The 24,647-nt window shown below is 38.4% G+C and overlaps 1 protein-coding gene across 1 annotated transcript; it reads right to left on the bottom strand.

The window, feature by feature from the left end:
• Positions 1–3,082: 3,082 nt before the first annotated feature.
• LOC144631094 (ubiquitin carboxyl-terminal hydrolase 37-like) lies at positions 3,083–24,060 on the bottom strand. Its single transcript, XM_078489472.1, has 24 exons — positions 23,886–24,060; positions 21,504–21,684; positions 20,268–20,317; positions 19,762–19,874; positions 18,961–19,061; positions 17,688–17,772; positions 17,274–17,402; positions 16,780–16,908; positions 15,947–16,073; positions 15,453–15,554; positions 15,208–15,278; positions 14,422–14,472; positions 13,061–13,130; positions 12,707–12,786; positions 11,814–11,914; positions 10,474–10,537; positions 10,031–10,171; positions 8,350–9,331; positions 7,666–7,723; positions 6,883–6,968; positions 6,055–6,133; positions 5,719–5,792; positions 4,985–5,049; positions 3,083–3,937 (listed from the first exon to the last, which is right to left on the bottom strand). Exons 1-24 carry the CDS (start codon positions 24,051–24,053, stop codon positions 3,880–3,882), a joined length of 3,165 nt encoding a protein of 1,054 aa, XP_078345598.1. The 5' UTR covers positions 24,054–24,060; the 3' UTR covers positions 3,083–3,879.
• Between the last annotated feature and the right edge of the window lie 587 nt (positions 24,061–24,647).

Genomic DNA, 24,647 nt, shown 5'->3' with positions numbered 1-24,647 from the left:
AACTTCAAGATTTTGACTCCCGTGAAAATCTTGAACTTCAAGATTTTGACTCCCGTGAAAATCTTGAACTTCAAGATTTTGACTCCTGTGAAAATCTTGAACTTCAAGATTTTGACTTCCGTGAAAATCTTGAACTTCAAGATTTTGACTTCCGTGAAAATCGTGAACTTCAAGATTTTGACTCCTGTGAAAATGTTGAACTTCAAGATTTTTACTTCCGTGAAAATCATGAACTTCAAGATTTTGACTTCCGTGAAAATCGTGAACTTCAAGATTTTGACTCCTGTGAAAATGTTGAACTTCAAGATTTTTACTTCCGTGAAAATCATGAACTTCAAGATTTTGACTTCCGTGAATATCTTGAACTTCAAGATTTTGACTCCTGTGAAAATCCTGAACTTCAAGATTTTGACTCCCGTGAAAATCTTGAACTTCAAGATTTTGACTCCCGTGAAAATCGTGAACTTCAAGATTTTGACTCCTGTGGAAATGTTGAACTTCAAGATTTTTACTTCCGTGAAAATCATGAACTTCAAGATTTTGACTTCCGTGAAAATCGTGAACTTCAAGATTTTGACTCCTGTGAAAATGTTGAACTTCAAGATTTTTACTTCCGTGAAAATCATGAACTTCAAGATTTTGACTTCCGTGAAAATCGTGAACTTCAAGATTTTGACTCCTGTGAAAATCTTGAACTTCAAGATTTTTACTTCCGTGAAAATCATGAACTTCAAGATTTTGACTTCCGTGAAAATCGTGAACTTCAAGATTTTGACTTTCGTGAAAATCTTGAACTTCAAGATTTTGACTTCCGTGAAAATATTGAACTTCAAGATTTTGACTCCCGTGAAAATCCTGAACTTCAAGATTTTGACTCCCGTGAAAATCGTGAACTTCAAGATTTTTACTCCCGTGAAAATCTTGAACTTCAAGATTTTGACTCCTGTGAAAATCTTGAACTTCAAGATTTTGACTCCTGTAAAAATCGTGAACTTCAAGATTTCGATTGCCGTGAAAAAAGAAAACGTCAAGATTTTGACTCCTGTGAAAATGTTGAACTTCAAGATTTTGACTCCGGTGAAAAAAGAAAACTTCAAGATTTTGACTCCCGTGAAAAAAGAAAACTTCAAGATTTTGACTCCCGTGAAAATCTTGAACTTCAAGATTTTGACTCCCGTGAAAATATTGAACTTTAAGATTTTGACTCCCGTGAAAATCGTGAACTTCAAGATTTTGACTCCCGTGAAAATCTTGAACTTCAAGATTTTGACTTTCGTGAAAATCTTGAACTTCAAGACTTTGACTCCCGTGAAAATCTTGAACTTCAAGATTTTTACTCCCGTGAATATCTTGAACTTCAAGATTTGACTCTCGTGAAAATCATGAACTTCAAGATTTTGACTTTCGTGAAAATCTTGAACTTCAAGATTTTGACTCCCGTGAAAATCTTGAACTTCAAGATTTTGATTCCCGTGAAAATCGTGAACTTCAAGATTTTGACTCCCGTGAAAATCTTGAACTTCAAGATTTTGACTCCCGTGAAAATATTGAACTTCAAGATTTTTACTCCCGTGAATATCTTGAACTTCAAGATTTGACTCCCGTGAAAATCGTGAACTTCAAGATTTTTACTCCCGTGAAAATCGTGAACTTCAAGATTTTGACTCCCGTGAAAATATTGAACTTCAAGATTTTGACTCCCGTGAAAATCTTGAACTTCAAGATTTTTACTCCCGTGAAAATCTTGAACTTCAAGATTTTTTGACTCCCGTGAAAATCGTGAACTTCAAGATTTTGACTCCCGTGAAAATCTTGAACTTCAAGATTTTGACTCCTGTGAAAATCGTGAACTTCAAGATTTTGACTGCCGTGAAAATCTTGAACTTCAAGATTTTGACTCCTGTGAAAATCTTGAACTTCAAGATTTTGACTCCTGTGAAAATCTTGAACTTCAAGATTTTGTATTCCTGTGAAAATCTTGAACTTCAAGATTTTGACTGCTGTGAAAATCTTGAACTTCAAGATTTTGACTCCTGTGAAAATCTTGAAGTTCACGATTTTGACTCCCGTGAAAATCTTGAACTTCAAGATTTTGACTCCTGTGAAAATCTTGAACTTCAAGATTTTGACTCCCGTGAAAATATTGAACTTCAAGATTTTGACTCCTGTTAAAATCGTGAACTTCAAGATTTCGATTCCCGTGAAAATCGTGAACTTCAAGATTTTGACTCCCGTGAAAATCGTGAACTTCAAGATTTTGACTGCTGTGAAAATCGTGAACTTCAAGATTTTGACTCCTGCGAAAATGTTGATTTTCAAGATTTTGACTCCTGTGAAAATCCTGAACTTCAAGATTTTTACTCCCGTGAAAATGTTGAACTTCAAGATTTTGACTCCCGTGAAAATGTTGAACTTCAAGATTTTGACCCTCGTTCAAATCTTGAACTTCAAAATTTTGACTCCCGTTCAAATCTTGAACTTCACGTTGAAATCTTGAACTCTCGTTCGAATCTTGAACTTCAAGATTTCGACACGCGTTCAAATATTGAACTTCAAGAATTGTACTTGCATTTAAAACTTGAACTGCAAGATTTGGACACGTGTTCAATATTCAACCTCATAACTTCTATAGTGAACTTGAAGATTTTGACATGCGTTCAAATATTGAACTTCAATATTTGGATTCGCGTTCAAGAATTGAACTTTAAGATTTCGACACGCGTTCAAATATTGAACTTTAATATTTGTACACGCGTTCAATTATTAACTTCAAGATTTGAAGACGCTTTCAAATATTTTATTTCAAGATTGTGATACCGGTTCAAATATTGAACTTCAAGTCTTGGGCACAGAATTTTCATATATTGAGCCTTAAAACTTTGTTCTTCAAAATCGGAATGTGAGTTTTAATTTGATTTTTAAAGTTTGGTCGCCATGCCAAATATTTAATATCACGATTTGGAAATCATTTCAAATATTGAACTTTAAGATTTGGAGATCCTTAACAGTAACGAATTGCAAGTATAAAGTAATATACTGTTAACTTCACCCTTAGCGTAATGACAATATACAAAGCAACATACACATATAATAATAGTTTTTATTCATGATCCTGATAATTAGTCAACACTTATAAACTGGTACAATTTTAAAACCCCAGATCTTGTTTTATTTTATTCTCTAATATTTTTGCTTGTATTTTCCCATTTATTTTACATAATTATGGCATCTCATACTCTCATTTTGAGACGCGAAAGCAAAATTACTAATAAATAACACCTTGGTACAGATTTCTTAGCAAATAAAAACATTTACCAAGGTAAGTTCTTTTTTGGGTGAAAAATGTTCTCCAAATCAAATAATTCCAATCGTTGTAATAAGGGAATTGGTCAAAATTTAAGCACTTTTTACATGTAATGACGTTTTGCTCACTTGTGGTTTGCAAAACGATCGCTGAAATTGAAAATCACATGTACCAAAACAATTCTTTTGGTGACATCATTGAACCTGGGTTCTTATTTCTATCATCAATTATAATTTTTCTCTTGTTCTTTAAGATATAAAACAAGGTTTGGAACGCATTACATACCATTAGATTTAACAATGCCAAGAGATTTATTCTGCGAAAGTTCAACATAATTGGGGAACATACCGGTATGATGCTTTTTAAGAAAGCTGAAAGAAAGATGGTTTAAAAAATATTCAAGACTCGCCCCTCGATTTTTCAAGTTTTTCTGCCATAACAGAGTTAGATGTTGCAGTTTCTCTTCCAATCCTAGTAATAATTATTGTTGCTTTTGCCATACAAATTTAAAAAGCTGTCGTTATTGATTACATGATTGGACGCATCTGCTATTTGCACTATGTACACGTATTCTGCTATCTTTGTGTGTTTTCCTTGCATGGGCTTGCATTCTCTATGGCATCTACACATTGTCTGTGGAAAAATGTACTACGATAAGGATAACATTCAAAACAGTACAGCCCCAAATAAATAAACAAATTACTATATTTAGGGACGGCCCATTATTTTTTTGGAGGGGGGGGGGGTGAAAAATATTGAAAAAAATTGTTTGCAGGGCCTGGAAAGACAAAATAAATTGTTTGCAAACACGATATGTATAAAAAAAATAGTAAGAATTTCGAAAAAAAATGTTTGCAGAGGTGCATAAACTAAAAAAAAAATTTTCAGAGGAAAATTTTTCATCCCCCCCCGCCTCCAAGAAAATAATGGTCCGTCCCTTAAAGAGGAAGCCACATCGGCTCTAGCTGGTTTTCAGGCGGTTTCTCTCTATCCAGATCGAACTGGAATTTGGAAAGTTGGTTTTATGGAGGGAGGAAAACTGGAGAACCCATGCTATGTATACCACTGACATTGAAATTTGTTTTCCTTTTCAACATAGCGAAACGCTTATCCTACAGTGCTTTTTGTCCCACTGATAATTTTACAATATGGGCTGGGACACCTCTTCACTCCATCCCTCCTCCTCCCCCCCCCCCCCCGCACCACCAAAAAAAAAAAAAAAAAAAAAAAGAAATTTAAAAGATGGTTAATTAGACTTGAGGTTATACTAACTGAACAAACTGAGCATGGGATGTTTTGGCTCAAGTGGGCAGTGGTTTGGGTCCTTGCGTCGTATATTTTTTTCTCTTTAACTCACCTGCGTCATATCAAACCTCACTAATACAAACTTTCTGGTGTTCGAGGGGGTGGGGGCTGAATATGTAAAACTCAAACTTAACACATATTCGTCGTCACACCATTAAGGGGAAAATTGGCTTGTGAAACAACCGACTAGAAAGGTTAGTTTAAAGAGACCATTTAATGAAATTTTTATAATGGACAGAATTGTTACAGCTTTGGGCACAAGTTTTATTTCCTATACTTTAACAGGTCTTCAAAAAGTTTCTATTCAGAGTTTGAAACATGTGTTTAATAAAATTATTTCCTTTGGCAGAAGTTTGACACGCACAATGCACTTACTTGTACAAATAAAAGAAAATGTATCCACTATGCTGTCTTTTGTACCGGACACCATGTTCTGTAAGCTGCAGATAAGCACACGTAAACCATTAGAAGGATGGTGGCTTAAAATATGGCAAGTGTGCTGGACTCGTCTCTATATGAAAAGGTCCAAGTTTCACTCCCTGGTTGAGGCCATTATGTTCTGTTGTTGGGCAAAGCTGTTTACTCTCACTGAAAATGGGATGGGGGGGGGGGTAATCTTTAAATTTATGGGGTGTGTCTCGAGGACCCTGAGAACCCAAACCTATACTTGAACATGTTCAGCTGCATCTTGTCGCCCTTTTCTAGACTAAACACAGAAAATCCCTACCCTAGAGCTATTTATCATTGCTTTCAGCTTATAAATGTAAACACAATCCCGGACAAAACGGTTGAGACACTTTGCTAATTTTCACCAATTTTGGTACTACAGCTCATTTTTGTCAATCTCCCCTATTTCAATGTTGTCGTTTTATGGAAACAAAGCCTGGTGAATTGGCATGCCTCATAAAACAACATTGAGTTGGGGAGAGGGGGATAACATGTTTTCAACAAGCTTGACAGGCAAGACAATCACGAAACTCCCACCCCATCCTAGTGATAATAATGCGTTTGTCTCAACTGGTTTTGTCCGGGATTGCAGGGGTCAGTAAAGTTGCTGTACTGCCTGCCATACCAAGCTGCAGCACATGCCTATATAGCTTAGTAAATACCTTTGTTGCTGTAGAATCGTCGTAACTGGTCCACTGTTTGGTTTTGCAATCATAAACATCCGAAATATAGTGTCCTGGTTTAAAAATGAGCAGAGACAGAAAACATGATATAAGCACTTCACAATGCATATTCTCTTAAATAGCAAAGATGGTAAATTTTAAGCTCCGTGATAAATAATACTGAAGATTAAAAGTTCACTATGTCATGAGCATGGGACAAAGAATAAAATTTGGTCCCCAACAGAAATCGAACCCATGGCCTCCCATCATAAAATTTGCGCACTTTTTCCTCAACTTAGAATTCTGTACTTGATGAGAATTAGCCACAGCACTCACCTGAAGTAGAGCTTGTACCAAGATGGCTGACGATACTAATTAGTCTGTATGAATGTGTTGAAGGCTCACCATCCTCATCCTAAACAACAACAAAAAGGTTAATCTTGACTATGGTAAAAAGAGGGAGGCGCGGTGGCCTAATGGTTAGTACGCCAGACTCTGTATTGAATGGTCCGGGTTCGAGCCCTGGCCGGGGTCACTGTGTTGTGTTCTTGGGCAATGCACTTTACTCTCATAGTGCCTCTCTTCACCCAGGTGAATAAATGGGTACCCACAAAATAATGCTGGAGGGGTACCCTGTGATGGACTAGCATCCCATTCAGGGGGAGTAGAAATATTTCTAGCAGCTTAATGCTATCAAAACCGGGATAAGCTTTGGCCTGATGGGCCACTTGGCTTGAGGCTTCCCTTTTGATGGTAAAAAAGGAAACAAGAGCCATGTTTAACACTGTCATAAAACAAAACAGGCATTGGAGAATACTTCAAATGCACTGACTATGAGGTCACTGTGCCTCCTCTGTAAACAAATTTGTAAGAACTTGCCGGAATTCAGTTTCACAATCATTTGTTAACCTCCCAAACTCAACATGTGTTTGCGTTAGGTTAAATAAACACAAGTATGCACATGTTTATTCAATTTTTATTTTATACAGGGCTTCATTGAAAAGCACTACGGTGACATGGACTCCCTTTTAAAATATCATCATCATTATTATTATTAAGGTATTTTTTTATTTCTTTAAAAATACAGTTTTATCATTCTACACATCAAGAAAAATAATAATTTAATTGGTTTTAAAGCATCACCAAACAGCAGTAATAAAATACCTGAAAAGCAGGGTCTGTTAAATTCTCAGTATCCACACTTGCTGGTAAATCAGGCTGATCTGTTGCAGCACCGTTGTCTTCAAACTCTACAAAACAAAACAAAACGTAGTCAAACCTCTATTAAGCAGCCACCCCTATAAAGCTGCCAGTTATCAAAGACCCAAAATGATTGTCAGTAAAATACTTTACATAAAACCCCTTAAAGTTAAGCTCTAATCTGGTTGAAACATAAGCAATATTTTCATTACTAATTAAGGAGGCGAAAAATCCATTAAAACTTGTCAATAGTGTAGTTAAATATCCAGGGCGACATTGATGGAATCTGAGCTGCGCTCAATTAACGACTCCATTGCTTTTTAAAGCCATCACTGCGCTTTCTCAACCGTTGAGTCTTCTTTATAATTATTCCTTGCAAATTAAACTTTTTAAATGTGTGTTTGGTGGTAAGAGCAGAAGATCAACATCTTGAAAATTTAGAAGTTGGACCACATCATCTGCCATGTTTGTTGACTGCTTGCATATAACAAAAATTTCTTTCTACTAGCCAGACACAAAAGGAGAACGAAGAGACCTTTGGGGAGTGGGAAAGGAAACCTGTCTTAGTCTTTACTTCTCAAAAGGTCAATTGCCTTACCTACCCCTTGACAGAGTATACATGCTACAGGTGTACATGTACCTTACCCACCCCTACACATAGGTCTAACAAAGAATTCAAGGAATTTTAAAAGAAAAGAATCACTGATAGCATTTTCCAGATGTGAACCTCTAAGATAGGTTCCTCACCTTGTAGGCTTATCTGTAAAGCCTTCTTTAGTTCTTCATCTTCATCTGTCATCATTTTCTAGAGGTAATTGTTTCAGAAAAAAATAAGAAAAAAATTACAAATTTTTGACATATAAGAAGATATTCCCTAAAAAGGTGTCCAATTAAGAGAGTTTTCACTGTTAAACAATAGAATCCCGGTTAATCGAACTCTGGATGAAAATGAAAAACAGTTTAGGTTAAAGGGGTTTCAAGTAAACGGGGTCGGTCGCCCTGTTAATAATATTATTGGTTTACAGTACACTCAGCAGGAACTGAAACAGGATTATGCATTGTTATGACAATACAGTACTGTGAATGTATGTTTGACTCATAAATTAAGAAAAGACTGTTACACAACAAGAAGAGGTAATAGGACAGTTCAATGGGCTGATCCATTGCGAGTTGCTAGAACAAGAAATTCAAGTTATCAGGGGAAATTTGACTCGAAATTTAGTTGAGTAAGTGTGAATTTCAAGTTATCCAAGTTTGAGTTAACAGAGTAAAAATAACTTAATAGTAGGGTCAAATCAAGGGAAAATGGGACTGTTTTTTCGAGTTTGTGGGGAGTTGGAGTTATCCGAAAATTTTTGAAAAACCGAGGTTCCACTGTAATCAAAAAAATTAATAATAAGTAGAATCTTAGAGAATCTATCTTTGTCTGACCTGTTCTTGCAGACTCATATTGATTGCCTTTGCCATGTCATCGTCTCCAAATGAACCACTGTACCAGCTGGTCTTAGGGCTGTCACTAGGCTTTGCACCACTTGTAGAAACCTTGTTCTCCTTTACACTGTCTTCAAAAACATCGCCGTCAAACCAACTACTCTTAGGCCTGTCATTAGCCTTTGCAACATTCGCAGAATCCTTGTTCTCCTTTACACTGTCTTCAAAAAGATCACCATCAAACTTTCCTAACATTGGCGTTTTGGTCATGCTGACATTGTTTGCAGTTTTTCGTTTTCGCATGAGATGCCCATTGCGTCGTTTCACGCACATTATAGGACTGTTTTTGAGGAGAGTTTCCTTGCACAAGTTCTTTTCTAAACCTGAATCAGCATTGCAGTTTTTGTTAGTACCAGCGTCGTGTACATCACTGATATCCAGGTTGTCAGAACAGTTTTGTGTTGTTAATGTTATTGGTGCACCTCCTTTCAATCCACATGTTTCCTCTGGTCCACTCTCCTGGGCTGCACTCATTAAGTCTTCATCTGACACATCACTTATGAGATTGAAATCTTCATCTTCAAAATTACTTGTGGTATCCTCTGTCGCAGCTGGTGACTTTCCTAAGCACTCTGTGTCAATTTTAGTTGATTCTTGCTCATTCAATTTTTCTCTTGACTCTTTTTCTGCTGACTTGGCACTTTCTGCCATTGCCCATGCCATTTGCTCCTCTTCAGTACCTTCCCAAACAGGTTTGTCCAGTCCCAAACTGGATCTTCCAGTTGTGTTCTCAAGATTTACACTCTGATCAATGTCAAATTGAGTGCAGTTTTTATCACTAGTTTTGTCAGTAGTGCTGCTAGGTTGTTCTGTCTTACCCAGCTTGCTATACTCAACTGTTTTATTAAGCTTGGAAATGCCTATGACCTCCACTTCATCCTCAGAGTTCGCCTCTTTGTTTTGTGGAGAAACTTTAGCAGTGCTGTTGAGAAACCAAGAAACTTTAAATAATCCAGAATTGTGAAAAGGTAAAGTTGGCATTCAAGCCAAGTAGCCTATCAGAAAAAAAAATAGCCCATCAGGCGGGAGCTTATCCCAGTTTCCACAGCAAGAAGCGACTAGGAGTATTTCTATCCCCCCCCCCTCAGGAAGGGATACTAGTCTATCGCAGGGTTACCCCCAGCATTAAATTTGTGGTACCCATTTATACACCTGGGTGAAGAGAGGCACTATGAGAGTAAAGCATTCTGCCCAAGATCACAACACAGGGCTCCCACCAGGGCTCAAACCCGGACTACTCGATCATGAGTCCAGTGCATTAACCATTAGGCCACCACACTTTCCAGAATTGTGCTCAGCTGCAATTCAAAAACACAAGCTCCCTTTATGGTCATTTCTCTAAAAAAAGGACCAAGGACCTGCATTGAATTCTTGTTGGACTTTGCCTATTAGTTGTTTACCTTTTCAAAACTTTCAAGCAAAAATTGGGGGGCAGGGTCCCCCCATTATTGTTTAGGAGCAGCAGTATCTTATTTATATGCATTCATTCCATAAAATATCATCATGATTAAATTCCACAATTGCTTGCTAAATTTAGGTCTCCAACTATTGTTTCTTATTCTACACTGAAAATCGGTCTAGTCATAATTAATTCTATCTGTGTTACACATGTATTATGTACCTTGTAGCTTTCACGTCAGAGAATGAATGAGCAAGTTTTCTCCTCACTGAAGGAGAAGGCTGAAAATCACTAGAATCATCATCATCATCTTCGCAGATAAAATGCCGTTTCTGTGGCTTCCGGCTTGATTTAGTTGGGCTCCTTGAACAAGGATACAATAAGATTAATGAAGTAGAGAATGTGACTAAATCTATAGTTATGAAGAAACCCTTGATACCTAAGTACATTACAAACATGCAGGAACCATATAAGTTCTTAAAGACGCCTTTGCCTTTCGAAACGAAGGGGGGGGGGGGTGGCCTGAATTGGATTGGCTAGTAAAGAGACTGCATGAGATCATTTTGCACTGAAGCAACCTTTGGCATGGTCTTTCCCTACAAAGATCTCCCACTGACCAAAATAAATAACATAAGGTTTGCCAATGTATTGCTCATTGAACTTACATTTTGAGCGGCGACTTTGGTTGGAAGGCAAGTGGAGCCTTGGTGTTGGATGAGCACAGCATTCCTGCAGATTAAGAGAAAGGAAAAGTTAACAGAAATCAACAATCCGCTGACATTCTCCTTTGAACGAATATCAGCACATCAGACAGGTGACAGGAATTAAAGAGAATCATCAACTACAGGGTTCGGTGCAAAAAGGGCGGCAGTGGTTTTGGCCAAAAAAGAACATCGACAAAACAACTCCAAATTTCGCATGTCGTTTGTTCACATATGCAAAACATTGTACTGTATTTATTGTCCCTGGTTTTTGCACCGTTTTACAGGAATAACATAGGCAGAAAGCTCTGTTGTTCAAGTCGGCATTGTTAGAAGTCTCTTTGTTCCCTTTGAATAAAGAAAGTACTAAAGATGCCGACTGGAAAAACCTACTTTTTGCATAAATTATTTCCTCGGAAACAGAGCAAAAGCCACGGAAAATTAATTCATTACAATGTTTCACTTTTGTCAACAAACCCACAAGTGAATTTTGGAGTTGTTCTGGCAACGTTCATTTCAAGGCAAAATCACGGCCGCCCTTTTTGCACCGAGCCCTTCAACTACAAGACAAAGCCTTGACATTCCACCAAATACCCACAGGTTACAGCTCTAAGAACCAATGACACAAAATGAGAACATGTGCATTTACAACCCTCCTCACAGCAAACACAGACCCAGATGTCACTGAAAATCCTTGTAGTATATCAAGTACATCCACTATTTGCTGCAATGGCAAATGATGGTTTCCATCAGCACATGAGATTGTCCAGAAGGGTTAGAAGATGATGATGATGATAAGGAGGAGGATGATGATGGAGGATGATGATGACTAAAGGTAAATCTACATTATAACTGAATCTCAGCAGATGTTAGAACTCAAGCAGGTCGTCACAAAGTGCGAGGCAGCATGGCGTGCGAGCCAAAAAAAATTCCGGTTAATAATAATAATAATAATAAAAAGGTACTTAAAACGCATTTTACAGCCTGACGGAGTCTCAATGCTTTTTACAATTTTAGTTCTATTCCTAATCAAATATAAACGCTGTTAAAAAGAAAAGTTTTAAGTCTCAATTTAAAAGAGTCGACTGTGGAGCACAGTTAGCCTAAATCGGCACTCCGGTTAGCCTACAGTTAGCTTAGGTAACTTGCAGTTAGCCATTTTATTTGGAGTAGGGATTTCTGCCTTGCATGCCTCCCCCCCCTCCTGCCTTACCTCGCATGCCTCGCACGCCTCCCATATTTGAAAGACTCAAAGTCAAGTCAATGAAAGTCTTGTATGCTGGACTAAGACTAAGAACACTTACTGAGATCAATGAACCTTTCAATTTTAACCTTGTCTTGTTTCTTGGCTTGTTCTTCAGTTAAGTTATCGTAGCCATACCGTTTCAAGTGAAGAATAAGCACTCTAAAAAACAAAGTTCAATCTAAATCACTCTTTAACCCTTTTTTTCTTGCAAACCCCAAATCTGTAAGTTGCCCCCAACGCCCAGGTCTACTTTTGCAGGGAGGGGGGGGGCTCGGGGGCTTGCTATCTGCACATACACAGCAGCCACTACACCTTTATCTACAGACCAAAAAGTGGAGTACCCCCCACCCTCACCACGTGATGGAATAAACACAGGAGAGAGACCAAAGCTGTCATGTCTAGCGGGATGGTCTGGATCACAGATGATCTCCTCATTAACAGTAACAGCTGGTGCGGCAAGGGCTTACGGTGGTCAGTGACATTGGCATAAAGACTGAAATTCCCTGATAACTAAGGGAAGGTACGTTTTTTATTGTGGGTGAGGTGGGCTGGGCCTCAGAGGGTAGGGTCATCAGTAAAATTGTTACAAATTGGGGAGGGCCAAACCTGTTTTTTTTTTTTAACAGGAGAGGGAGGGTTACACTTTGTTTTGGCATGGAAAAAAATTTAACAAGAAATAAAACATAAATAGTGGCAACAAACATAACATATGGACAATGCATGGTTTGACAAAGACCCTAAAATGACCCTAAAATACCCCGGCCCACCCCCCCCCTAATAAAAAACATACCTTCCCTCTAACATGCCAGCCCTGTAGTGACTTCTTCCAGTCCAGAAAAATTGAACATAATGTTTTGATTCAATATAATTATAATAATGACTGTAAAATATAGGTAAAAGTATTTTACATACTGTGAGAAAGAGAAAATTGATAGTTAATGGCCCGCTAACCTTGGAAGCCTGCTGAAACTGTGTGAAAGAACAGCCTCCTTAGACTCGCATTTACTACATGAGTATTCTAGTTCTTCATCCTAAAAAATAACAAATATTCCACATCACAGAAAAAAAAAAAAAAAAATAAACTATACATGCCATACCATATCTGGGACAGTGCACTGTTTGCGACAACCATGTCTGAAGGATAATTATTTCTAAAGTACAGACAAGTTACACCTTTAGAACCTTGGGATCCCTTAGGCTAGAGTGTTCCCTTGAGGTCATGTGTGCGTACTTTAGATGTGATCCAGAAAGGTACCTCAACTATCTGCTGTCTTTTCTGATGGTAACAAAATAAAGTTTTCTAACCTCAAAGTGTTTCTCTATTAAGGTTTGCATATTGATTGCACCAAATGAAGACATGTCTGAAGAATCACACCTATGCAAAGAAAAATGTGGAATCTAAAATCAGTACAGTCAAATCTCGATAACTCGAACCTTCAAGGGAAATAGAAAAAGGTTCGAGTTATTGGGAGTTCGAGTTATCCAGGGAAAAATTAGTACGAAAATGACCTGGAGGGGAATCATAAAAAGGTTCGAGTTAGTGGGAGGTTCAAATTATTCAACTGTACTAACCATCCCAGGGGGGGGGGGGGGGGGGGTACTCCGGCTTGTAAATGATGGGGATGATTGAATGAAGGCAAAACTCAGGACCCAAAAAAATCCCTAAGTCTTCCGACATTACCCAAAAAACTCCCTGGACCAAAAATAACCCCCAAAAAATCCCTTGTCAAATTTCCCCTAAATTGCCAGGAGCCACAATAATATAACACAAACGGAACGCTCATTTTGTTTATTCATCATACCATAAAAACGCCAAGGCACTTCAGTTCATTTTTAGTAACCAAAAAAATCCCCTATCTAAATCAAGTCACCCAAAAAAATTCTTGCCAAATTTTCAAACCCCAAAAAATCCCGGAATCAAAAATTTCAAACCCAAAAAAATCCTTCAATCATCCCCGTCATTAACAAGCTGGAGTACCCCCCACCCCTGGGCTAACCATTCACGGAATTAGTGCAGGTTCAGAAAGCACATACAGTTCATTCAGTATCTACATTTGCATGGTTCCAGAAAATATCCATACCCCTACCCCCAGGGGGGTACTCCGGGTTCCAAGTGAGGGGGATGTGCGAAGGATTTTTTTGGGGTCGAAATTTTCGATTCCGGGATTTTTTTGGGTAGGAGAATTTGGCAGGTATTTTTTTGGGTGACTTGATTTAAATAGGGGATTTTTTGGGGTATTAGTGCCTTAGCGCACGGCCTTGGCAATTTATTCATTGTCAGGATTCGTCTCTTACGGAAGAGAGTAGTTGCGCTTGCTGTCCAAACAAAGCTCATGGCCTTCACAACGTTAACAAAACTGCGTATAATAGGGGAGTGGTGAAAATTAATAACTTTGAACTGCAAATCATCGCTTTTGATGAAAAGGAATTTCCAAGGCTGTTTAAGAGTTTCTTTATAGTGCTATTTTTGGTTATACGGAATTCCTTGAGTAAGCACTGCATCGGGACTACGGCACTTATTCGGGGGGGGGGGGGGGCTTATGGGAGTAAATACGGTACACTTTTAAACTAGGTCAGTACAAGTTTGTGCCTACAGTTTGAAGCAAAGTAAAAAATCAGGGCAAATAGAGGAAAGTCACTTTCTTGGATAAACAAAGCACACTTACACAAGGGAAAATGCATGGTAGATCTCTTCTTTTGGCGTTGACTCACCACATCTGAATGAAGGAATATATTATATGAATAAAAATATAGAACAGCCAAACACTTACAGAACTGTTTGTCATGGTTTAATGAAATACAAAGGAGGGCAGGCAGGCAGGTAGCCAGGGAGGGAGGGAGGAAGGAAGAAAGGAAGGAATCAAGCAAATATACCTTATTATAGGAATTTAACGATACATGTAATTACGTCATTGTTAATTAAAATTACATTATTTTTCAGCATTGTTATTTTAATACACCTTTAATTCCGGAAAAGTTATGTTTAAATGACATCAACTTCTCCGTGAAGGCTGCAGGAATAACAAAGGCAGCGGAAAGCACGAGGACGGGATGTACCTCATCCCTGGATCCATTCATTTAATATTAGTCACTATTTGGTCTGTTGAAGTATCTTTGTTGTGTATAGTTACATGTAGTTAGTTCTCTTCGCGCCATGAGGCGCATAAGGCTGTAACTGTCTCTCGCCAATTATCAGAATTAAACTTAAAGTTCTGTTGTTGGACGTTGTTGTTTAATGTCTTTTAAATAGCGTAGTTTGCTATAAAAATTACTATGCATCAAATTTGCGTTAATTAACTGCATGTAAGCACACACCACACGAGAATTCGCGTTAATTAAATGCATATTAACATAAATTTTCGACAATTCGCATTAATTTTATTACGCATAAATTTTGTTCGCATTGTTAAAATGCTTCGTTATATTCCTATAATAAGGTAAACAAAACTTACTGTTTACAGCTGACTGTGTGCACCACTCCACTTTCAAATGACCTTGTCACAGGACACTTTGAATCTGTTGACTATAATAGATAAAATAAGTTATAACACTAGGAGGGGCTGCCTAGTAAGCAGCACATGCCAGGTATTTTTCATTCAGTTCAGATTTTGCGAAAAAAAAACCTTCAAATATGACTTCTTGACTAAAACAGCTGACACACGGAGACTTGTTTTCTGAAAAACTTCATATTTCTTACCAGTGTGTTGCTTTCTTTGGGGGTATCTTTAGGAGGTGAGCTACAAGTACTAACATCATCTTTTAGTTGATCAAACACCTGACACAGAAACTCATGAGCATCCTAAAAGAAAGGAAAGTGAAAAAAATAAAGAAGGAAACAATGGTTTTCACAGTGCGTAGAAAACTTTGGATCCAGCTTGCCCTTCTAATGACCAGCTCTCGATTTTTGCTTGCCCAGGATGTTGCATGCATGTCGTAGTTTACTTTTTAATGATTAAATTGACAAAAGACATGTCAGGGCCCTTAAAATAATAAGCATTAAAGTTAATTGCCCAGCACAAAAATGTATTAATTTTTGTCCCTGATGTCTGACTGGCACAACATTTTTTCAAGCCCTGATATGGTACTGAAAGCAGCTTTCATCCTTCAACTTTTGGTAACTCGCATTCTAATATGTATGATGCCTGGGGGTTACAGTTAAATATAAAATGTTGCAGGATGTCTCTTACGTACATGCTGATGGTAGCCTGAGAAGCGAGTGGCAGCTTCTGAGATTGTTCGCTTTAGTTTCCTCAAACAATTTTTTAGCACCTCGGGATTTTCACATCTCTTTTTGCACAAGAGCACACTGTAAAGACACCTGTAATAAAAATAAAAGAGAGATAAACTATAACTGAGAAGTAAGAAAATTCTACTGACCACTTGTTTCCTAATCTGTCAATGAACCCATGTTTCAATCACTCAGCCCAAGTTTTTAACAATAACCTGGTCAGTCAGTCATTCATTCAGCCAGCCAGCCAGCCAGTCAGCGAGTCAGCCAGCCAGCCAGTCAGTCAGCCAGCCAGCCAGTCAGTCAGTCAGTTAGCAAGTCAGTCAGTGAGTCAGCCAGCCAGCCAGCCAGTTAGTCAGTCAGTCAGTCTTCAGTCAATCAGCCAATGAATCAGTCAGTCAGCCAGTCAGTCAGCCAGTCAGCCAGTCAGTCAGCCAGTCAGTCAGTCAGTCAGTCAGTCAGTCAGTCAGTCAGTCAGCCAGACAGTCAGTCAGTTAACCAGCCAGCCAGTAAGTCAGTCAGTTAGTCTTCAGTCAATCAGCCAATCAATCAGCCAGTCAGTCAATCAGTCAGCCAGCCAGCCAGTCAGTTAGCCAGCCAGCCAGTCAGTCAGTCAGTCGGTCAGCCAGTCAGTCAGTCAGCCAGTCAGTCAGATCAGTCAGATCAGTCAGTCAGCCAGTCAGTCAGTCAAGCACAATGTATTAAATTTGCACTGTGATTCCCCACACAGAAATTTTGCTTTAAATTATAAACTTTTATGGTAACTCTAGAAGCAAGGTGACATATCCAGACTAACCTATACAAACATTGAGGATGAACTTTTTCCAACAAGGCCTTGTTTGAAAGATCCTGAACAAAGGGTGGTACACCAAACAGTGACTGAAGAATGGCATTCATGTAGCATGTATTCCCCAGGTTTGAAAAACTGCAACAAAAACATTTTTATTTTTGACAAAATTGTACAACATGTTATTTTTTCTTTCAATCACAGGATCTAACTCTATTATGTGAACTGATGACCATTCCTACTTTGTACAACTATGAAACTTGTTTTTTTAAATTCAATTTATGCAAATCTCAGGAATAGCTCTACAGGCAACAGTCCGAATACGAAAAATATATAAAAAATGTTCTCTGGCTAAAATTTACAAAAGAGTTGAGCTCTAGGCAGATCTGAATACTGTACAGGCAAATCCTAATTTAGAATAAATACTATCTAAAGCATTCCAATGCTTGTTCTGAAGGTGTACTGTTTGATCCAGTTTTTAAAAATTGATGAGATTTCCCTACCCAGTTAATGCCACTTCTTTTTCAAGTGAAAGCTTCTCACGCGATCTGAAAGAAATTTGACTTGCCAAGCGTGATGTATAGGTTCCTGGTCGAGGTGGAGGCATGAGGCCTGGGCCCCTGGTAGATTTCCTGTGGATTGAACAGTGACGCATCATGATTTGTATCCAATAAAATAATTATTTATGAAATGAAATGGTTTTTAAGCCAATCGTTTTTATAACCTAAATTTTCAGTGACTTTACTGTTCACCTTTATCAGAGTTAAGTAAGTTCATGCAAGACATACTCTGATTACAGTGTTGAGCTATGCAGAAAACAACTCTTAGTTCTGAGAATATCAAAAGGTGGGCTATGCCAGATAATTCATTCTGACTAATTCATTTATTCAAACGTCAGAAATTACAAAATCACCAACCTATCACTTGGAGACCAGGCAGAGTTTCGTGAACCATAAAATGATGATGCAGATTTGTTGCCACTGGATGTATTGCTAAGGTTGTCTACAACAGAAAAAAAAAAATCACAGGCTATGTATAAGAATCTCTCTTCCTTTGGTGACTACCGTTATGTTTCGATTTAGCGCCCAGGGCGTTAATTTACTTTTGGCACCTCAAGGGAGGGCGCTTTTTCAAGACAGGGCGCTTATTCGGGACAGGCCGCTTACCGGTATTTAATTTTTGAGAAACAATCAAATGTTCAAAACAAAACATAAATAACTAACTAACAATAACAGAAACTGTAACAGTAACAAATTGTTGAAAGTTCAGTTACTTTTAAAAGAATAGTTCATTTTAGCAGAATATATATACATGTACGGTACGGTGAATGTTCATGAGTTTATCTATTCGATATTGATGACATCCGTAGGGGCAGTTATCCACAATAGGGGCGCTTTTTAGAAAAGGGGTGCTTATAAGAATGGGGGCGCTTATTGCAATAGGGGCGCTTATTGACAAAAACACATTCGAAGGGGGCCCTTATTCGGAAGGGGAGACTTTTGGAACAAGGGCAAATCATTACGGTACTTTTTATTTTTGTTAAAATACAAACACCAATTTACAACAATTACTAAAAGAATGAAAGTATATATAAAAAACACAATTGAAGGGATCAGTGTTATAAGCAGATATACAGTTATCTGCAAATAATGTTTAATGTCAAGTCAAAATTGACAAAGCATTATCAAAGTTGACTCCTTTCTGTACAAGTAGGGTCAACAACACAAAGCTGGCTCAACAACAAGCCCAGCTGGCTTTTCTGGCCTTGGAAGCCCTAAGTTTATCTACGTCTCTGTTTCCATGTGAAATTTCAGCTGAATTTAAGTTCAGCCAGTGAAATTAGCCGGCGGCCGGCCCTTAGCGACATCCCTAAACAAGTACATGTACTTGCTTTGACGTAGGAAACAGTAGAGCTGTGTATTAAATAATTCTGTTTGGCCAGTTAAAAAGCTTAAATTCCAGCTTGCTTTCAGACAAGCAGCTCTGAAACTTTGCTTGCTCAAGGCAGTTATATGTTTGTCTTAGTTTTCCTCTTTATGATTAAGTCGGCAGATAACTTGCCTGGGCCCTTGCCCATCACGCAAGCGAGCATTAAAGTTACTTGCCTTGCAGGAAAGCCTACTTGTCCCAGTTACCTGCACCAATCATTTCATTTCACTAAAATAAAATTATTAATGTAGAGCTACCAACCTCTTGCAAAAGTTCGATCAACAAGGGGTGTTTTCTTATTCTGCGAGCTGTAAGAAGAAGGCAGATTCATCTGCTTTGCATAGAAATTAGATGGTGTGGCCCTTCAAAAAAAGAAATACTATTATTATAATTATAGCACGTCAAAATGTTCATCAATGTTACTTTTATGTTGAAAGATTGGTGTAGGAGAGCTCTAAGGGATGATTAAGACAATATCAATTTGTGCCACACAAATCTAAATCTCTTTTTGTGGGGAAGACAGGGTTCCTACTCTTGTGAGCTTTTGAAATTCCACAACTTTCCATGACCTTTTCCATGACTTTTCAAAGTTTTCCACGACCTAAATTTGACTTGAAAATTATTTTTTCTTGGAAACTTTCAAAAAATTGTCTTGATTTCGGGTACATTTTTACCCTTTTTCCTCACAAAATATAACCTGCCTAATTAATTTTAAACAATCAATACCATTTTCCATGACCCACACTTAAATTCCAGGACTTTCCAGGCCTGGAAAATGAAATTCTAAAATTCCATGACTTTCCAGGTTTTCCATGACCCGTACAAAGCCTGGGAAAGGGGGGGGGGGGGCACTTGGTGATGGTTCCTTAGGAGAGGTGAAAAAATGCTTATTGCTGCAAAGCACTTGTTCATTTTTAATTTTCAAAACACACCATTTTTTTTCTGGGATTACCGTCTGATTCTTTGGTAAAAGATGGCAAAATCAGCCATCTACTTCCAAAATAAAATCACCTACTTCAAAACTTTCCGACAACCCTGTTGCAGTGCTTACAAAGAACTTACTTTTGTGTGCTCCGAGAGGGTGAAAAAGTGGTGAGGTTGCTTCTTAATGGTGATTCATATTTAGTAACTCTTGGTGAAGTAATACTGAAGTTGTTGTTATTGCAGGGCTGGTTCTGGAAACAAAAAGATCTCTTATTTATAATCTTATCAATCATGGTTGCCACAGACATAAGTTTTCAAAATTCCCTGACGTTTCCCTGATAAAGATCAAATTTCCACGACCAAAAAATGCAAAATGTCAGATGTAATTGCAGTGTCAATCTTTCATTTCCAAAGGAAAAAAAATATCGCTGAGATCATTGACCTGAAATATGTCTTGCAGCCTTCAATGGTATTACATCACTGGTGATATAATTTCAATCTTCCCTGACTTTCAAGAATTTTATTTTTCCCTGACCATTTCCTGACCTGTCGCAACCCTGATTGATGTGCATGTGAATCTCTAGTTCTCGTAACAAAAATTTTTTAAGATAATTTAAGAAATTTTATTGTATGTTATGCCGTACCTCTATATTTTGTATGTTGTCTTCTCTTGACGAAGATGAAGATAATTTTCCTGCAAATACGGAAACATTTTAAAGCAATCTGCTTTACTTACACTACAGGTACTTACCGGGTAACATGAAACTTTAATTTCGCAGCAAATCTCTGATTGATAACAGATCACCACAAAGTGCGAGGCAGCGAAGCATGCAACCCATTCTGGTTAGCCGAAATAGAACTTCAGTTAACCTACATTGTAGATGGCACTCTGGTTAGCCTACTGTTAGCTTACGTAGCTAATGGTTAGCCTTTTTGTTTGGAGTAGGAATTTCTGCCTTGCATGCCTCGCTACCTTGCCTTGCATGCCTCGCTGCCTTGCCTCACACATTTGTAGGACTCATTGATAACACTACTGGTAAGTATGATATATTTTGACAACAGATTACACTTTTGCTACATCACTAAAGTGCTGGATCAGCATCATTAATATGCATTAGCATAATAATCAGCATAAATGAAATTACCGTAAAATTCCGGTTATAAGCCCTGGGCTTATACAACTTCGTAAGGTGTTTTGGGTGGGCTTATAAGCGGAGGGGCTTATATCCGGGAGGTCTTATAATCGGAATAAAAAAAATGTTTCGAAACGAGCCACAGGAGTGTTGATCGAAATACGTTTTTAAGTTAAAAACACATAATAAAGCAACATTTAGCCCTGTTCAGTACAGTCATCTTGCAGAGGGGGGCTTATATCCAGGGGGACTTATAATTGGATGTATTTTTGTGTTTCCAGGCAGATGGGCCTATAAGCAGGAGGGGTGGGGGGGGGGGGGGCTTATGAGCTATGAAGCCATTCGTTGGGAGCCAGGGCAAACACATTTATCAGAAGTCAACCCAAGTATGAGATGTTGAAGTCAGTTTTGTTTCTGGATCAAGAAGAACTCTGTTTATTTGCAGTTATTTGCAGAAGCACTTAATAGTTTTGTGACTAACAAACCTGGGGCCCTCGGATTCCTGATCAAATTGGAATTTAGAAGTGTTGGTTTTTGTGGAGGGAGGAAAACCAGAGAACCTGGAGGCAAACCCTCAGAGCAAGGATGAGAACCAACAACAAACTCAACCCACATATGACGCCGGGTCCGGGAATCGAACTCAGGCCACATTGGTGGGAGGCAAGCCCTCTCACCACTGCGTCATCCCTGATCCCCAAAAGGGTCACAATTAAAGTTATAAAAGCTAACTTTCGCCTTTTTTCTTACCTTTGAAGGAAGCAAAGTATGTTTTAACAGTGTTTAAGGAATCTAGGAACACTCCCAGTTGATTAGGTGTTGCATCTCTCAAATGAATAGAAACTGCAGCTTTATTAGCATCGGCTGATAATGACAAAGTTAACCGTGACTCACGGCTGAGGAGGTTAAATTTATCTGGTTTTAACGGAAACTGAAAGCAAAACATGAGAAAAATACAGTCAGGTTATTCAGAGATTTAATAAACACCATCAACTGATAAATTATATTTTTGCTTGACTCTGAAGATGACTTTTAGTCAGGCAATCAAAAAACCAGCTGTCAATAACAGGCCTCAAAGAACATTGCTTTTTGACTGTGCTTTGTCTTTCCTTGTGGGAGGCACGGTGGCCTAATGGTTACACACTCGACCCCGAGTCAAACGGCCCAGGTTGGAGACCTGGCCGGGGTGCTGTGTTGTGTTCTTGGGCAAAACACTTTACTCTCACAGTGCCTTTCTCCACCCAGGTGTATAAATCGGTACCGCCGAATTTACTGCTGGGGGGGGGGTAACCCTACAATAGACTAGCATCCCATCCAGCAGGGAGTAGCAATACTCCTAGTTGCTTAATGCTACAGAAAACAGGATAAGCTCCGGCTGTATGGGCCACTTGGTTCGGACGCAGACTTTACCTTACCTTAACTTGTGCTTCCTATTTTAAAATATTGTTAGCAATTTTCAATTTTTTCACCTGATTTCTTGTGATTCCAACTAGCTTAAAATTCTCTTTTATTGCCCTCTCTTTATCCACTTCCTTTTGAAACACTCCCTTACTTAGAAATTCCCATGACCTTCCTACAAGGATCCTAAATCCAGGGGGAATGGGGGGGGGACTTAGAAATGTCCTGGGTGGGTATGTGCCATCCAGGTCTCCAAAAAGGCACCCCGCTTTAGCAAGAATTTGTAGTCAAAATCATACCCTGTTCTAGAGACAGGTCGATTTTGTAACCCGTCATTCTTTTAAACTTTCATGGGTTCAAAATATCATACCCCATTCTAGGAATCCTCCCAAGAAAGAATACCCTGTTCAAAATTGAGAGCTTGAAATCATGACCCCATTTGGCAGCACATACCCATGTAGGTATTTTGGGACCCCCAGGGGGTCCTGAAGTAGAAGAGGGGGGGGGGGTATAAGTCCCCTTTCCCATCCAAATTTTGCATTAAATTTAAATACCATTTCCAAGCAAACTTTTTATCCAAATCCCATTCCCATTTTTTCACTTGTGACTGCCAGTCCCAGTGAACCAAATCCTATTTTCCCAGTAAAAATTTAAAAACCCCAGTTTCCATTTTAACCCATCCACCCCTCCCCACCCTATGGGTGCCTTTTGATATTTCCTGGATTTTCTATGTGGTATAACGTTTTCCTAATGCATTGGAGATTGTGAATATACCCATTTATGAAAGCAGCAACAACAGCTGTTTATTTTTAGGGTGGATTTATTTGCAACATAGGCGTATAGCCGTCACATTTGCCTGTTGGAATTTTCAAAAACAATAAACAATTCCAAGGGGCAAATGCGACGGCTATAGGCGTATGTTGCAAATAAATATGCCCTAAATCTTGCAAATTTACAAAGTGATGAGCCTTTTACGTTATGAAGAAAAAATTGCAAGGCCGATTAAACGGTTTGGGACTGTATTGAAATTCCAATATTTCCAATATTTCCAATATTTCCGTTGAATCGGCCTTGCAATTTTTTTCTTTATTCGTTATTTAGTTATAGCCGATAAGATCCTCTACAGTGAGAGGATCCTGTACTTCTATTTTGTCACGGTGGTCCTTGCAAATTCACGTTATCACCACTTTTCACTTTGGATTCCCAATTGAAACCACAGTTGAATCCCGTTATTTCAAATCGTCAGGAAAAATAGTTCAAAATATTGGAAATACGAAATAGCCGATAGTAAATGACTGAAGGGGAAATCCAAGGGAAATGAGTTTTAGTTCGAAATATAAAAGAGGAATTCGAAATAACCGCGTTCGAATTAGCGGGATTCAGCTGTAATTCAAAATTCACAGCAAATTATTATGCCCTTCAAACCAAGATGGCGTTGAACAAATGTAAGGTACGCCATATTTATGTCTGAAAAGCTGTAACGTTACATCTACCCAGTAATCAAAAGGTCATGTAGTGCTGAAAGCATTCTATTCGAAAGGCAGCTTGCTTGCGCAAAAACAACGCTATTATCGGTAGCTTAGTCTCAAAATGTGCAAAATAACTCACTAACTCAAAAGAATAACATATTAAAACCTCGAATTTAAAGATATTCGACACACATCCAAAATAAAAACAGTGAGTTTACATACAAGAGTACGACTTGAGATGACACGGAGAAAGTATTGACCTCACCTTAGCTCGTTTTATAGCTGTTATCGCATGAATGTAATAACTGCTACTGAGCTTGTAAAGAGCTAATGATCCATGATGATAGTCCATCATACAACGATCCACACTGGACCATTTGACGTTGCCAGCAACCTCACAAAGCTTGTCTCCATCGAGTACACAGGCCGCCATCTTTGTTCGTATTTTCAATTTATTTAGCGGGAAAATTTGGTTATATCTGACCGCAAGGATTTAGGGGATACTTCGAAGTGTTTCAAAGATCCTGAGTAGGGTGGGGTGGGAAGAGACAATTTTTTTGGCCGAGGATGAGCAAAATTTCGTGATTTTGATTGGTGAACAGGGCCGGGTTGTTCGAAAGCCGATTAACACTAACCCAGGATTAAAAGTTGATGGAGGGTTCAATTTCTCTTGTATAAAAGTTTTTTTTTGCCAATGTTTTGTAGAGTTTGAGATGAGTTGACGTCCGAAATGGAAGACAGAAAATATAAACAGAAATCTCACTGAAAAGTTAAAAAACTGAAATCAAAATTCATGCTAATCCTGTATGGATTAGCTTAATCGTGCTTTGAACAACTGGGCCCAGATTAATTGCTTGCCGAAGCCGAAGTCTTAGGCAAACAATGGATCTGTGGGACACTATAAACATTTGATCACTGAGTTTGTTTTTGGCTCAGTAGAAAATTTCATTCACTCAGAACTATGGAAAACTGGCTGCCATTATTGACTCATTATTTCTTGAAAGGAGTGAACACAACTACACAACAG

The sequence above is a fragment of the Oculina patagonica genome, chromosome 11 (assembly GCF_052425735.1).
Source record: "Oculina patagonica isolate OP01 chromosome 11, crgOcupat, whole genome shotgun sequence".
Taxonomy (NCBI): domain Eukaryota; kingdom Metazoa; phylum Cnidaria; class Anthozoa; order Scleractinia; family Oculinidae; genus Oculina; species Oculina patagonica.
The sequence above is the reverse complement of the archived record's forward strand: the minus strand, read 5'-3'. Positions and strand labels throughout refer to the sequence as shown.